At 36.0% G+C, this 15,321-nt stretch overlaps 1 protein-coding gene across 1 annotated transcript; it reads left to right on the top strand.

Moving 5' to 3' along the window:
• The first annotated feature begins 426 nt into the window (after positions 1 to 426).
• Positions 427 to 2,294, top strand: LOC149221289 (kinesin-like protein KIN-14G). Its single transcript, XM_089387351.1, has 4 exons — positions 427 to 481; positions 581 to 744; positions 995 to 1,159; positions 2,268 to 2,294. Exons 1-4 carry the CDS (start codon positions 427 to 429, stop codon positions 2,292 to 2,294), a joined length of 411 nt encoding a protein of 136 aa, XP_089243477.1.
• The last annotated feature ends 13,027 nt before the right edge of the window (positions 2,295 to 15,321 follow it).

Raw genomic sequence — 15,321 nt, 5'->3', positions numbered from 1 at the left:
AGACAATTTGATTTATAAATACCTGTTTGCCAGAGCTTTCAAGTTTCAAGTTCTACAATTTATGCTACTCCGTGAAAGCACATTTAAGCGCTTGAGCATTCCAATAGTTTGGTTTATAAACATATGCTTGCCAGAGCTTTAAGGATTGATATGTTGCAAGTCATGTGTGTATGTTCAAGACAAATAATTTCTTCTGTTAATAGGCCTGTTTAAAGTTTTCGCGCATTTGAGCCGTTTGATTCATCTATACATATTCAGAGCTTTAAAGATTGAGCATTAGCAATCTATGTCTATACCGCTTATAGCATATACATTCCTTGCGGCATCGTTTCTGCGAAGCTTGCACTTAAAATTATTCGTGTAGTTATATTTAAAGCTCTGGAGTATTCAAGCTGTTTGATTTGGGTATACATCTTTCTAGAGATAATGGATATTGATTTCTTGACTGACAATTCAGAATTCGGAAGCACCAAAATTAAATGTTTAAAGCTTTATACTAGTGTAGCTCTTCATTTACAGGTCTAAAGCTTGAAGGCATTTAGATCCTTTGATATGATATATGCACATTTGTATGATGCAGCTTCTAGAAGGTACCAAGCTGCAGCATGGCTGCGAGAAATGGTTGATGGAGCTACCGATTTACTGCCAAATGAGCCAACAGAGGAAGAATTTCGCCTTGGACTACATAATGGTCTCATTCTTTGTAATGTTCTCAACAAGGTTATTCCAGGGGCAGTGCCAAAGGTAGGATGCAAATTCTATCCCTTTTCACATGTTTGAAGGATTTGGTTGGTCCTTTCCTGTCATCAACAGAGGCTGCTCTGTTTTGTGTTTGAACTGTCTATATGTCTGTATGTTCAAACATTATAGTTGATTTATGCCTGCGCTAATAACATGTTGATCTACTTATTGTAGAGGTTCATACGCAGAAATTGTTAAACAATTTTCTTAACGAACAGCATTTTTAATTGATTTTTGCTTGGGGTTATCCCAGGTAGTAGAAAGTCCAGGCCCTCTGGCTCCTTTCCCTGATGGGGCAGCCTTATCTGCGATTCAGTATTTCGAGAATGCGATTCAGTATTTTGAGAATGTGAGGAACTTCCTTGTTGCAGTTGAAGAAATGCAGCTTCCAACCTTCGACGCTTCTGATTTGGAGCAGGTATGTGCGTTTACACACATCATAGTATCAAGAGGCTGGTCATTGGGCATGTACAAGTAAGTGGGAAACTCAAAAGATTGTGCCACAGTTACATTCATACAAGCCTTCAAAAACAAGTCCATGTTCTATAATTGCAGCAGACCGGACTCTAGATATACAAAACCTATCTCGACCATGCTTTCTGGAGCACTCTATATTGTTTTACCAACTGTATATGGTTCACATGAAAGCAACCAGTGTTGGACCAAAATCATGCATACATTCTGAAAAAAGAATATTGCGCTTCCTTATGCTTCAGAGTTTGCTCCAAAACATCCACTGCATACAGTTTGAAAGCAAAATAGTTCATGTCATTGTATATTGTACACAAAATTGTTGGGGATTTTTCTGGTAAAATCCCAAAAACAAAAAAAACTAAACACACAGAGGCAATGCTCTGTTTCCTTCTCTTCACAGGATCTTTTGCACAGGGAAGCTTTAAAAAAAATGACTAAGAACAGAGTATTACATACCCAGAAAATATAATGCCTCATACATATTCATCCTCTTTTACTGAGAGGGATTCACCAAAAATACATTCAGCCAACAAAAACAAAACTCTGTCTCCTCCTGAGAATTTATATTGCTGGGTAAAATTCTCTTTTTCTTTTACTGTTGTAAAACCCCTTTACATTTACTGGTGTAATAAAAATTTTAGAAAAATTTTACATATGCTTCCTCAAAAATATTATATGCTCCACTTCGTTTAGACTATAAAAAAACCTACATTTCAACCTGGTTATTTTTACGTTGCACTGCTGTGCATTCACAAAACTAAACTCCCATGCATCTTCACTTATGCTACGCGCTCCCCTGTTTTTCCTTTATGCACTGCTGTGCAAATTAATACATTGTTTTTCGCTGCTCCTCCGTTTTTTTTTACAATGGTCAACACGACAAAAAAAAAAACATATAACACGTTTTTATGTATGTTAATATATGCCGTATATAAAAACTTAAATACATTACCTACACCTATGACAATGCATTAATAAAAATTGTGGTCAACCAAACTTAATTTTTCACTCCACGCAATGTAATTAATGTATGCTCATATGCAGGTATGCAGGTTTCACTGATGGACGGCGGAGATTGATGAAGGCAATCGGACGGCTGGAATGAATATCGGGAGGCTCCTTTGTGCTGAACATTAGCGTTCGATAAACCAATACGGAAGCAAAAATGGCTGAGGACGCGTGGCTGAAATTTGTTGAATCGGAGTCGATTATACGGAAACTGCTTTCACCGCAAAAGCGGTCCGAAGTGCATCAGACGGTTTGTGGTTTCGCTGCGGTGGTTTTGGGGTTGTACGTGCGCAGTTGAAATTACGACTTCAACACTCCCCTTTAATTTCAACTGCTGGGCATTCAGTCATACCCAGACACTTTCTCAAAAATTCAAAGCTTTTCTGATCCAATGGCTTTGTCAAGATGTCTGCTACCTGTTCTTGAGTCCTGCAATGTTCTAGGATAATTTCTCCATTGTTCACCAATTCTCTGATGTAGTGAAACCTTGTATCAATGTGTTTCGTTCTCTTATGAAACACTGAATTCTTTGACAATGCAATAGCTGAGCTATTGTCACAAAAAATCACTGTTGCTTTTGCCTGCTCTTGGCCTAAGCTCCTCAACATTCTTCTCATCCAAACTGCTTGACATGTTGCTGCTGTAGCTGCCACATATTCAGCCTCTGCTGTAGACAATGCTACAATGGACTGCTTCTTAGAAGCCCATGAAATGGCTCCTGAACCCATATGAAAAACATAACCGGAAGTGTTTTTCCGATCATCTACACTTCCAGCCCAATCACTATCAGTGTATCCAACTAAATTTTAACATTCTGAAGTAGTATATAAAATTCCAAACCTTTTGGTACCTTTGACATACCTCAGAATTCTTTTTGCTGCCTGCCAATGTGCTTCCTTTGGCCTCTCCATGAATCTGGAAATTAAACTAACAGCAAACATAATGTCAGGCCTAGTAGTTGTTAAATACATAAGGCTGCCAACAATACTCTTGTACAAACTAGGATCAAAATCCTTGCTGTTGTCCTCTCTGCTGAGTTTTAATCCCATTACTGTGGGAGTGATCGCTGCTTTGCATTCTTGCATTTTAAATCTGCCCAATACTTGATTTACATATCTAGCTTGTGAGATAAAAATTCCTTTTTCATTTTGATCTACTTCTATGCCTAAGAAGTATCTCAAGAAACCCATGTCAGTCATTTCAAATTCCTCTTTCATGACTGATTTAAAATTCTCAATGAGCTGGTCATCATTACCTGTGAAAATAACATTATCAACATATAAGACAACAATTAAAATTTTACCATCTTTTTCTTTGATGTAGACGGTGGGTTCTCCTTCACACTTGTCAAATTCATTATCCAATAGATAGGAATCTATCATGCTGTACCATGCTCTTGGCGCTTGCTTCAGCCCATAAAGAGCTTTCTTCAATTTGCACACTTTGTGCTCTTCACCTTTCTTCTCATAACCTAGAGGTTGTTCAATGTAAACCTCTTCCATTAACACTCCATTTAGGAATGCTGACTTCACGTCCATTTGGTAAACTTTCTATTTGTTTTGAGCTGCTATGGACAGCACTGCTCTCACGGTTTCCATTCTTGCAACCGGTGCGAAAGTCTCCTCATAATCTCTCCCATATTGCTGCTTGTACCCTTTGACAACCAGCCTTGCCTTGTGTCTTTCTATTTTACCTTCAGCATTGCTCTTGGTCTTGTAAACCCATTTCACTCCAATGACTTCTTTGCCTTTTGGTAGCTCAACCAAATCCCATGTTTTGTTTCTCTCTATGGCATTCATCTCCTCATCCATAGCTTCTATCCATTTCTTATCTTTAATTGCATCTTCGAAATGAATAGGATCATCAACATGACAATACAAGGCAAACAAGGAATTCATTCCTTCATCATAAATGTCACTTAGATTTCTAAACTTCTTACCTCGTTCATTTGGTGTGCAAATGCTTGAAGATGCACTTGAATTTCCTCCTTGTGATGTGCTTGGAGAAGCACTTTCATTTATCCTCAATGGTGTCCCTTGCTGTCCTTGTGTTGGCGCTGTTGTTTGGGGATGCATTTCAGCCACCTCCTCATCATCTTCATCATGAGACAAACAGTTTTTAACATTCACTGTTTTCTCTATGCTTCCATCCCAAGCTTCCTCCTCAATGAATTGAACATCTCTGCTGACAAAAAACTTCTTGGTAGATGGGATATACAACCTGTAAGCTTTGGATTCCTCACTGTATCCAATGAAGATACATTTCTCCCCTTTGCTGTCCAACTTCCTCCTTAGCTGATCTGGTATGTGTGCATAGGCCACACATCCAAAAACTTTCAAGTGGGTGACACCTTGCTTTCTCCCACTCCATGCTTCTTCCGGCACTTTGTTCAACACTGCTTTTGTAGGACACCTGTTCAAAATATACACTGCACAATTTACAGCTTCAGCCCAATAATCATTTGGAAAATGCTTTGCCTTCAGCATGCTCCTCGCCATATCCATGATGGTTCTATTTTTCCTTTCAGCAACTCCATTTTGCTGTGGGGTGTACCTAGCTGTAAACTGTTTGTGAATTCCATTTTCTCTACAAAATCGTAGGAATTCCTTGGAGATATACTCACCTCCTCTGTCAGTTCTCAAAAATTTTATATGCAGCCCGCTTTGGTTCTCCACAAGTGCTTTGAAATTTCGGAATTTTTCAAACACTTCACTTTTGTTTTTAAGAAAATATACCCAAGTTTTTCTTGTAAAGTCATCAATAAATGTTACGAAATATTGGTTGCCTACTAATGATGGAGCTTGTATCGGTCCACATAAATCTGAGTGGATGATCTCTAAGGGTGCCTTTGCCCTTATGCTTTTACCTGATGGAAAACTTTCTCTATGTTGTTTCCCTAAAATGCAACCTTCACAAAGGCTGTCTAGTTTCTCTATCAATGGTAATCCTCTTACCATTCCTTTTCTGCTTAACAAGTTTAGACCTCCAAAATTGAGATGTCCAAATCTCAAGTGCCACAACCAATTTTCATCCTTTGGCACGCTTTGGAAAGCCTCTTGAGTGACTGCTGCAATTTCTCCTTTGTTTTTCAAATCTACCCTTATTCTAAGAGGGAACATCCTGTTCCTTGTCATCTTCACTTCATAAATGCATCGTTTGCTGGGTGCTATATCCATGATGGTGCATACATCATTTTCAAAGAAAACATTGTAACCCTTTTGAACAAGCTGTCCAATACTCAAGAGGTTACATCTCATTCCAGGGACATAGTAGACATCTGCTATGGTTTTCTTCTCACCCTTCTTTGTAAATATTTTTACCTCTCCTTTTCCCATAACAGAAATTTTGCTATCAGTTCCTAGTGTGACTTCTGATTTTATATTCTGATCTAAAGCAGAAAAGAGGGCTATGTTTCCTGTCATATGGTTGCTGCAACCTGAGTCTAAAAACCATATGTCTTCACTGTTTGTTTCAGCCATGTTACAAGCTAACAACACATTATCTTGACTGATGTTTTCTCTAGTGACACTTGCATTTTGTCTATTACTCATATCATGTTGTTTCTTCCTACATTCACTGGCATAATGCCCATATTTTTTACAATAATAGCATTGGACATTGGATTTTTCATACCTTTGTCCTTGAGCATGATGTTGTCCTCTTTGTTGGCTGCTGCCTTGGCCTTGGTTCTGATTTGGATTGCTGCCTCTTCCTTGAGCATTTGCTGGACTGTTCCTTCCACCTCTGTTCTGGCTTTTGCCTCTTCCTCTCTTGTTTCCTCTGCCTTGACCTCTTCCTCTTCCAAAAGACATCTAGGTCTTAAAGGCTTGTTCTAGAGATGAGTTTTCATTTCTACTCAACCTCTGCTCATGTGTTATCAGTGATGCATGAAGCTCATCAACTGAAAAGTTTGAGAGATCCTTTGTCTCTTCTATGGTGGTGACAATCACATCAAACTATGAGGGTAGGACCCTCAACAGTTTTTCCACAATCCTCCTTTCTTCAAGGTTTTCTCCATGAGTCCTCATCTGTGTGACCAGACCAATCACATGTGTGAAGAATGAGTCAATATTGTCTAACTCCTTCATGCTCAGATTCTCAAAATCTCTCCTCAGCAATTGTAGTTTTGCTGTCTTCACTTTCTCCATGCCTTGATAGGTTGTTCTGAGGGTTTGCCATGCTTCGTTGGATGTCTTAGCTGTTGTTATCCTTCGAAACACACTCTGGTCCACTGCTTGATACAACAATACAATGGCTTTTTCATCCTTCTTCCTATTGCTCTTTAGCAGATCTCTCTCTGCCTGTGTCAAACTGTTAAACTCTTCTTCATCTGCTGGTTCTTCAAACCCATATTCAACTAATTCCCATAAATCTTGAGAGACAAACAGGGCTTTCATGGTTATGGCCCAATAGTCATAGTTTTTCCCATTAAACTGTGGGAGCTGGGTATTAAACATACCCATGCTAGTGCTTGTTCTGGCCATTCCTTGCATCCTCAACTATGCTTCAATTTCTTGACTGTGTATTTTAAAACACTGACTGTTTCAGCAGTAACAAAAAGAAAACTTTGAGGAATACCTGAATCTTTTGCCTGAGACTTCACTTTGCTGGAGAAGATTTACTGCTGCAACAAAAGACTCCTCCCTTCAGCTTCTTGAACACCTTCAAAGAGCCTAAACCAGCTCTGATACCACTGTTGGGGATTTTTCTGGTAAAATCCCAAAAACAAAAAAAACTAAACACACAGAGGCAATGCTCTGTTTCCTTCTCTCCACAGGATCTTTTGCACAGGGAAGCTTTAAAAAAAAATGACTGAGAACAGAGTATTACATACCCAGAAAATGATTTCTATTCATTAAAATATAATGCCTGATACATATTCATCCTCTTTTACTGAGAGGGATTCACCAAAAATACATTCAGCCAACAAAAACAAAACTCTGTCTCCTCCTGAGAATTTACATTGCTGGGTAAAATTCTCTTTTTCTTTTACTGCTGTAAAACCCCTTTACATTTACTGGTGTAATAAAAATTTTACATGTACTACTGTAAGGAAATTTTACATATGCTTCCTCAAAAATATTATGTGCTCCACTTCGTTTGGACTATAAAAAAACCTACATTTCAACCTGGTTACTTTTACGTTGCACTGCTATGCATTCACAAAACTAAACTCCCATGCATCTTCACTTATGCTACGCGCTCCCCTGTTTTTCCTTTATGCACTGCTGTGCAAATTAATACATTGTTTTTCGCTGCTCCTCCGTTTTTTTTACAATGGTCAACATGACAAAAAAAAAACATATAACATGTTTTTATGTATGTTAATATATGCCGTATATAAAAACTTAAATACATTACCTACACCTATGACAATGCATTAATAAAAACTGCGGTCAACCAAACTTAATTTTTCACTCCACGCAATGTAATTAATGTATGCTCGTATGCAGGTTTCACTGATGGACGGCGGAGATCGATGAAGGCAATCGGACGGCTGGAATGAATATCGGGAGGCTCCTTTGTGCTGAACGTTAGCGTCCGATAAACCAATACGGAAGCAAAAATGGCTGAGGACACGTGGCTGAAATTTGTTGGATCGGAGTCGATTATACGGAAACTGCTTTCACCGCAAAAGCGGTCCGAAATGCATCAGACGGTTTGTGGTTTCACTGCGGTGGTGTTGGGGTTGTACGTGCGCAGTTGAAATTACGACTTCAAAAATTGTGGCTTTCGTGAAAGAGAAATTTGATCTGCAGACTGAAGCCAAAATTTCTATATCTCGTTGAAAATATCTAGTTAAACAATTTTCTTAACAAACAACATTTTTAATTGATTTTTGCTTGAGGTTATCCCAGGTAGTAGAAAGTCCAGGTCCTCTGGTTCCTTTCCCCGATGGGGCAGCCTTATCTGTGTTTCAGTATTTTGGGAATGTGAGGAACTTCCTTGTTGCAGTTGAAGAAATGCAGTTTCCAACCTTCGACGCTTCTGATTTGGAGCAGGTATGTGCGTTTACACACACCATAGTATCAAGAGGCTGGTTATTGGACATGTACAAGTAGGTGGGAAATGGGAAACTCAAAAGATTGTGCCACAGTTACATTCATACAAGCCTTCAAAAACAAGTCCATGTTCTATAATTGCAGCAGATCGGACTCTAGATATACAAAACCTATCTCGTCCATGCTTTCTGGAGCACTCTATATTGCTTTATAAACTGTATATGGTTCACATGAAAGCAACCAGTGTTGGACCAAAATCATGCATACATTCTGAAAAGAGAATATTGCTCTTCCTTATGCTTCAGAGTTTGCTCCAAAACGTCCACTACGTATAGTTTGAAAGAAAAATAGTTCATGTCATTGTATATTGTACACAAAACTGTGGCTTTCGTGAAAGAGAAATTTGATCTGCAGAATGAAGCCAAAATTTCTATATCTCGTTGAAAATATCTAGTTAAACAATTTTCTTAACGAACATCATTTTTCATTGATTTTTGCTTGACGTTATCCCAGGTAGTAGAAAGTCCACGTCCTCTGGTTCCTTTCCCTGATGGGGCAGCCTTATCTGCGATTCAGTATTTTGAAAATGTGAGGAACTTCCTTGTTGCAGTGGAAGAAATGCAGCTTCCAACCTTCGAGGCTTCAGATTTGGAGTAGGTATGTGCGTTTACACACATCATAGTACCAAGAGGCTGGTCATTGGGCATGTACACAGTACAAGTGGGAAACTCAAAAGATTGTGCCACAGTTACATTCATACAAGCCTTCAAAAACAAGTCCATGTTCTAAAATTGCAGCAGACCGGACTCTAGATATACAAAACCTATCTCGTCCATGCATGTACAAGTAAGTGGGAAACTCAAAAGATTGTGCCACAGTTACATTCATACAAGCCTTCAAAAACAAGTCCATGTTCTATAATTGCAGCAGACCGGACTCTAGATATACAAAACCTATCTCGTCCATGCTTTCTGGAGCACCCTATATTGTTTTACAAACTGTATATGGTTCACATGAAAGCAATCAGTGTTGGACCAAAATCATGCATACATTCTAAAAAAGAATATTGCGCTTCCTTATGCTTAAGAGTTCGCTCCAAAACGTCCATTGCATACAGTTTGAAAATATAATAGTTCATGTCACGAATACAAGCCCGGACACTCCACAGAGCGATTTCTCAAGCCTCTCGACCCAAATCCACGTCTCGCACCCATTCTCACTGCTTTCCTCGAGGCAGTCCACAGTTCTCCAAGTCACACTGCATTCTTCCCCGAATGTTTTTCCATCTCCTCGCACATAAATATTACATTCGCGTACCTTAACAGAACGAGGGATAATAGTCATCGCGTGGGGATTACATTCGCCTACCTTAACTGAATGAGGGATAATAGTCATCATGCCTGCAGGAAAATTTGTTGGTCGTGCACCACAAAAATAAATCGAAATTATGAACACCCTCCTGCAGCGAGTGAAACAGCATGTGTATGGGTCGTTGCGGAAAACGGGGAGGCAAGTACAGACAATCAACTTTTGAAGGAATACGGAGGTGCGGGCGTTGAGAGGACGCATCCACGACACAATGAAAGAGTTAACCTTCATGGGTCAATCTCCGCCCTCCGCCGTCGATGAAACCACCGCCACCAAGAGAGACAAGTGCCAAATTACAAGGAAATCCACAAGAAAGACTACTGTCAAATTACAGTGCGATGGGATTGTGCGAGGGGCACATGTCAATCAGATCAGAGTATGCCACATGTTAATCAGAAAATAAAAATGTTAACAACTGAACTGATTCAAAAGGAAGGCCTATCAGCCTAATAAGTAGGGAATTCTCTCCGGTCATTTTTCGCTTCCTCTTTTATCTCAGTACAATGAGAATATTACTTCAATAACTTCAATTCAGTGTGATTGAAAATGAACTATAGGTAAATTTATTTATTTTTTAAATATTAATATGTGGAGCATTCATTTTGCGGGTCAATTATTTTAAATTAAATTGATATATTTATTTTTTTGTTGTATTTTAGGTGGTTTTATCTTTGTAATTAGAGTGGTTTTTTCTTTCGAATCGTGGGGTGCCCAAAAAATCATATGGCAGCCTATTCCACTTATTGTCCGCTGGTTTGTTTTGAAATGGCGAAACATAAAGCTCTTTCAAAACTGCAAGGAGGATTTCAAGCACTTAATCAAAATCATCCCCTTTTATCTCTCTATCCTCCCATATATCCCCCAGAATTTGAAGCCACATGCTAATGAAGACGTCCTTCCTCAGCATATCTTTTCGCGGGCTCATTTTGACGGAGCTGCAAAAGATGGTCGATGTGCCTGTGGTTTTTACATATGCATTACTGAGGACCAGCATTATTCTATCTACTGGAATGGAGGCCGTGGGACTAACAAAAAAGTTGAGGCCATGGCTCTACATGGTCTTCTCATCTTCTGCTCTTTTTTGGATACTGGCCCTATTCAAATCTTCGGGGACTCCAAAATCATCATTGAGCATGTTTCTGGTTCCAGTCTGTTAAAAATGACAATCTATCTGGATGGTTGCACAGGATTTCAACATTGTGGAAGCCTTCACCTTTTCCTATCTCTCATATCAAGCGTTCTCAAAACGAGGTGGCGGATGAGCTTTCAAAGAAAGGCTTGCAATCACAATGTGGTGTGTGGCACCTGAACATCACTGTAGAATCCAACACATACTTTATTCATCCTTTCTCTATGCAGGATATATAGATCCGTAACTATCCTGGTATGTTTCATGATCCCGTTCACTAAATACTGTCATATGACCAGGTACTATGTTTTTTTGACTTTTTACCTCTCTGCATTAGAATCATACGTTTCAAACTGTCTTCATTTTTTATCTATCATCATACATGCGGGCAATGAATCTGATAGAAAGAATCTGTTAGATGTATAGCTCCAACTATTTCTCTTCTAGTCAGATATATTGTCATTTTCTCCATAATGTATATATTTTTCCACTATTTTTAATATAATCAATATACAACTTTTTCTTCTGAAAAAACTAGAGTGGGCTCGGAGTCTGATTTGTTCTCTGTGAATTTATTTATTTTTTAAATATTAATAAGATGACGGTTTATTGTATGTGGACCAATCGTTCTCAGTGAAATTGATATATTTATCTTTTTAGGTATTCTATGTGGTTTTATCTTTGAGAACTTTAGTGGGTTAGGAGTAGGGTTTGTTTTTATTTACTTTAAATATTTATTTTTTCTAACAATTTGTGGATTATATCAACAACTTATTTAAATAAATATGGACATTTTTTTAAAATAAGTTGAATGTGTTCACTTACATGGAAAAAAAAATCTTAAAGTTGAATTCACCCACTTATTAACTTACCTTGTAGTAGTGGATGGTTATTATACCATTTGGTTGGACAAAGAATATAATAATAATAATGAACAACTATTTGGAAGGTCATGGTCGAGTTGGTGTATGGCAAAATCCTTGATTGCGAGACAATCCCTATGACACCCCCTTGTTTGTAGCACAAAAGACTAACCTCGGCATACATACATAGAAGTGTTATAAAGTCATATATACTCTAACCCTCTTTAGATTTGAACTTATTTGAAAATGTGACATCTTAATAGGAAACATATATTCTTAACCATTAAACATATATTAACAAGATGAAGTTTTTCACAATTGCTTGTTATCTAGAAGATTTTTGGAAAAGCTGTAAAATGGACTTATAATCGATCCAATCCACACTTCACCCACCACTTCACCCATCATTAGCTTGGGTGAATTACCATAAATATGGAAAACAATTTTTTTAAAGAAGTTGAAATAATAATGTAATAATGTTATTATTAATAAATTATTTTTAAAGTCATGACAATTTTAGTTTATTAAAACCTCTTGTTTCTTAGACAAGGTACCCTCTTCCCTATGACACCCTTTATTTGAATGTGTGACATCTTAAGAGGAAACACATACTCTTAACCATTAAATTTATTAATACTAGAGTGGATATTTTAACAAATTTTCATTTTGTGGAAAATTTTTAGAATAACTTATATAAGGGATTTATGATCCATCATAAAGTTGAGACTACACCTATCATTATGGTGGGTGCATTGTCCTCCCAAAAGATCTTATGGATTATAAATCAATTACAAGGTTATTTGGGAAATTTTTCATATCATTAAACATATGTTTTTTCCTTATAAACCTTACACTTATGAAATGAATAGAAAACATGAACAAAGATACTTGTGCAATGTTTTTATAAACTAGCATAGATCTATATTAGCTCTTGTTCTATTAAATGTTGAGAGATTTGCAATTAAGATGGATCTATGTTGGTTTTCAACAACGAACTAAAAAAAATGTTTTAACTATGTTCTAATGTTTTATTTATGTTTCACATTCTCACATTAAAACATTGATACATGTGTGGGCTTCCTCACTCTCTATATATATGTATCTATCTTTTTCTCTCTATATAAATATGTCTGTGTTTTACTAATGTTTTTTTAAATGTTACATGTCAACTCTATATTAAGTACTCAAAGAATTACAAAATTGTGCTTTTTGAATTAGAAAGAATCTACTCATAGAATAAAATCTCTCTCTATATATAAAACTCATATAAACCTTATTTATTTATTTATTTTAAATATCGTAATTGAATTCCATATTAATAATAGAAAAAATTACACATTTCCCTCAAAATAAAAATATAAGAATTTTTTAATTTAAATTAATAAAATAATTTTTGTTATTAATATTTTTTATTTTTCGTGCCAAGAGACACTCTCTAGGAGGAGGGGGGACATGTTCTAAGGTTTAACATTAGGGGGGGAGATTTTCTAACATTTAACATTAGGTGGGGGGGGGGGGGATGTTCTAACTTTTAACAATTTGAATCAATCAAAATAAAAAAGTAAAACTAAAACTAAAAGAATAAAATAAAAAACATAAAATTCTCCCTCATTAAAAAGTAAATTAATTTTCTAGCCCCACCTTAATTAGCTCATGTTAAATTAAGTTGGAAATTGAGTATAGGTGACATTGCTTTTCACTCTATTTTCTAATTTGTTAATGTAAGTACTATTTTATTATTTCTAAATGTAAAGTTACAAGACAACATCTCCCTCATGAGACGCACTATAGCTCAATATAGGGAGATGTGTAAGTGTGAGGCATAATGTAAGAAAGATAGTATGCCAAGTTTTGTTAAATGTAGAATCAACATGTTTAAGTAATGTTTATTAAATGTTATATCTATCGAGTTTTTTATCTAAAGAATTCCTTAAATTATGTTCAGAATTAAATCATGGTAAATATGTTATGAGCTATTTTGAAGGATTTTATTTTTTGATTAAAAAATCACTCCACGAATATCGAAAAATACACATACATATTAGAACCATATCCATAAATTATGGCATAAAATATGTGATATAATTATCCAAATGTCATTATATTATGTAAAATACTACAACATTATAAGTTACATTGGTCGGTGCTATACTAATAATGGTTAGTTAACAAATGCATTGCTATAAAAGAAAATCATAATATCATGGGTCAATATTGTGGGCCATCTAGGCTTTTGATTATTATGTTATGGATCTGAGCTTTTAATTATTCTATTACAATACCATGGGCTATCTAGGCTTTTGATTATTATGTTATGAATCTAATATTTTAATTATTCCATTACAATACGATGGGCCAATACCATACCATTGGTCAATACCATGGCTTATCAATACAACATACCCAAAAACCATAACTTAATTCACAATCAAAATATTTTATAAAAATTTTATTTTTATTTAATTTAATGACATTTTTTAATTAAATGTAAAAGAAAAAAAGATTATAATTACTTTTGAGCCCTCCATCCATCCATTCTCATGACTACTAAAAATATTCTCATATAGATTATTCTCATAGAGATTAAATACAGGTTCTAATAAATTAAATAGCAACTGCATAAGATGTTTCAAAAGAAAATTTGTAAGACAGTCACATATGGAAGAACATAGATGAAGAGAGATATGATATGTTATGTAATCTAGATTTTGTCTAGTTTAAAACTATTTCCTTGGTCCATTTCCCGCTTATTGTGCCTACCCACTCCAGGCCTCTTATGCTTATAATGCTTGTCTTGACTTTAACTACGCACTTCAAAAAAATGTTTTGAAAGTAATCATTTTCAAGGATGCATAATTCCATAAGGATTGTGCACAATTATACTTCCTCATTAATATACTTGGCAAACATTTTTTCTTACCATCTCCAAAATTATCATGCTTTTTGTGCACAGTTATAGTGCATCCATTCTCTTCTTTAGCTTGCAGCGTTCACTTTTTTTTAGCTACTTAGGTTAGTAAATATGTTTACTGTATTTCTAGCCTAAAAATCTTGCAAGCATGGTGAAGGAACAAGTTTCTTCTTTTACACCACCTTTGGGATAGCTTTGGTCGAAAAAGGAAGAGGGGATCAAGTAGTTTTTGGATGTTCAAGTACAAATACTGAAGATTTTGTTGAGAAATTTGTGGAAAATTGCAACTAAATGAAACTATAACTTCAAAACTTAATGATCAGAACTGATCATTGAAAAAGTTTGATGAATTTCCTCTACAGTTTCAAGAAATTCAAAGAGAAAAGGTGATATTTCTGAGTAGCTTTGGTCCATATGCATTTTAATTTGTTCTAGAATTAATAGTATCATCTATTACATATTCCTTTATGGTCTCGACTTGGAATTTTATTTATAAATCATCTTTTAGCCTTTTTCATTGATTTAGTTAAATTTGGAAGGGGTTATAATCATTTCTAAGTTAAATGATAAAAATGACAAATCCTTTTCATTTAATCTATAAATCATCATATGGGATTTAGTTATAAACTAGATTGTTTCTTCGTACTTCACAATTTAATTAATAATTGCAATCCTTGGCAGGGTGATCACGTCCACAAGGTTCTTGATTACGTTAATATTGTACGTGATCTTTGCCTTGTATTGGGGATGGAATTTTTTAATGTCGTTACTGATGCAACCGAGTTGTCAATTTGACAAACATATGTTTCCATTATCAAAGCTTGA

The sequence above is a fragment of the Pinus tabuliformis genome, chromosome Q, assembly GCF_031772625.1.
Source record: "Pinus tabuliformis cultivar Carrire ecotype Pingquan chromosome Q, CPIR1, whole genome shotgun sequence".
Lineage (NCBI taxonomy): Eukaryota > Viridiplantae > Streptophyta > Pinopsida > Pinales > Pinaceae > Pinus > Pinus tabuliformis.
Note: the sequence above shows the minus strand (reverse complement) of the source record. Positions and strands in the feature narration are given on the sequence as shown.

Coding starts and splice junctions, on each gene's coding strand:
- LOC149221289 (XM_089387351.1), top strand. CDS start 427: ATGGATATTGATTTCTTGACTGACAATTCAGAATTCGGAAGCACCAAA. Junction 745..994: donor TTCCAGGGGCAGTGCCAAAG/GTAGGATGCAAA, acceptor GGGTTATCCCAG/GTAGTAGAAAGTCCAGGCCC. Junction 1,160..2,267: donor ACGCTTCTGATTTGGAGCAG/GTATGTGCGTTT, acceptor GCAGGTATGCAG/GTTTCACTGATGGACGGCGG.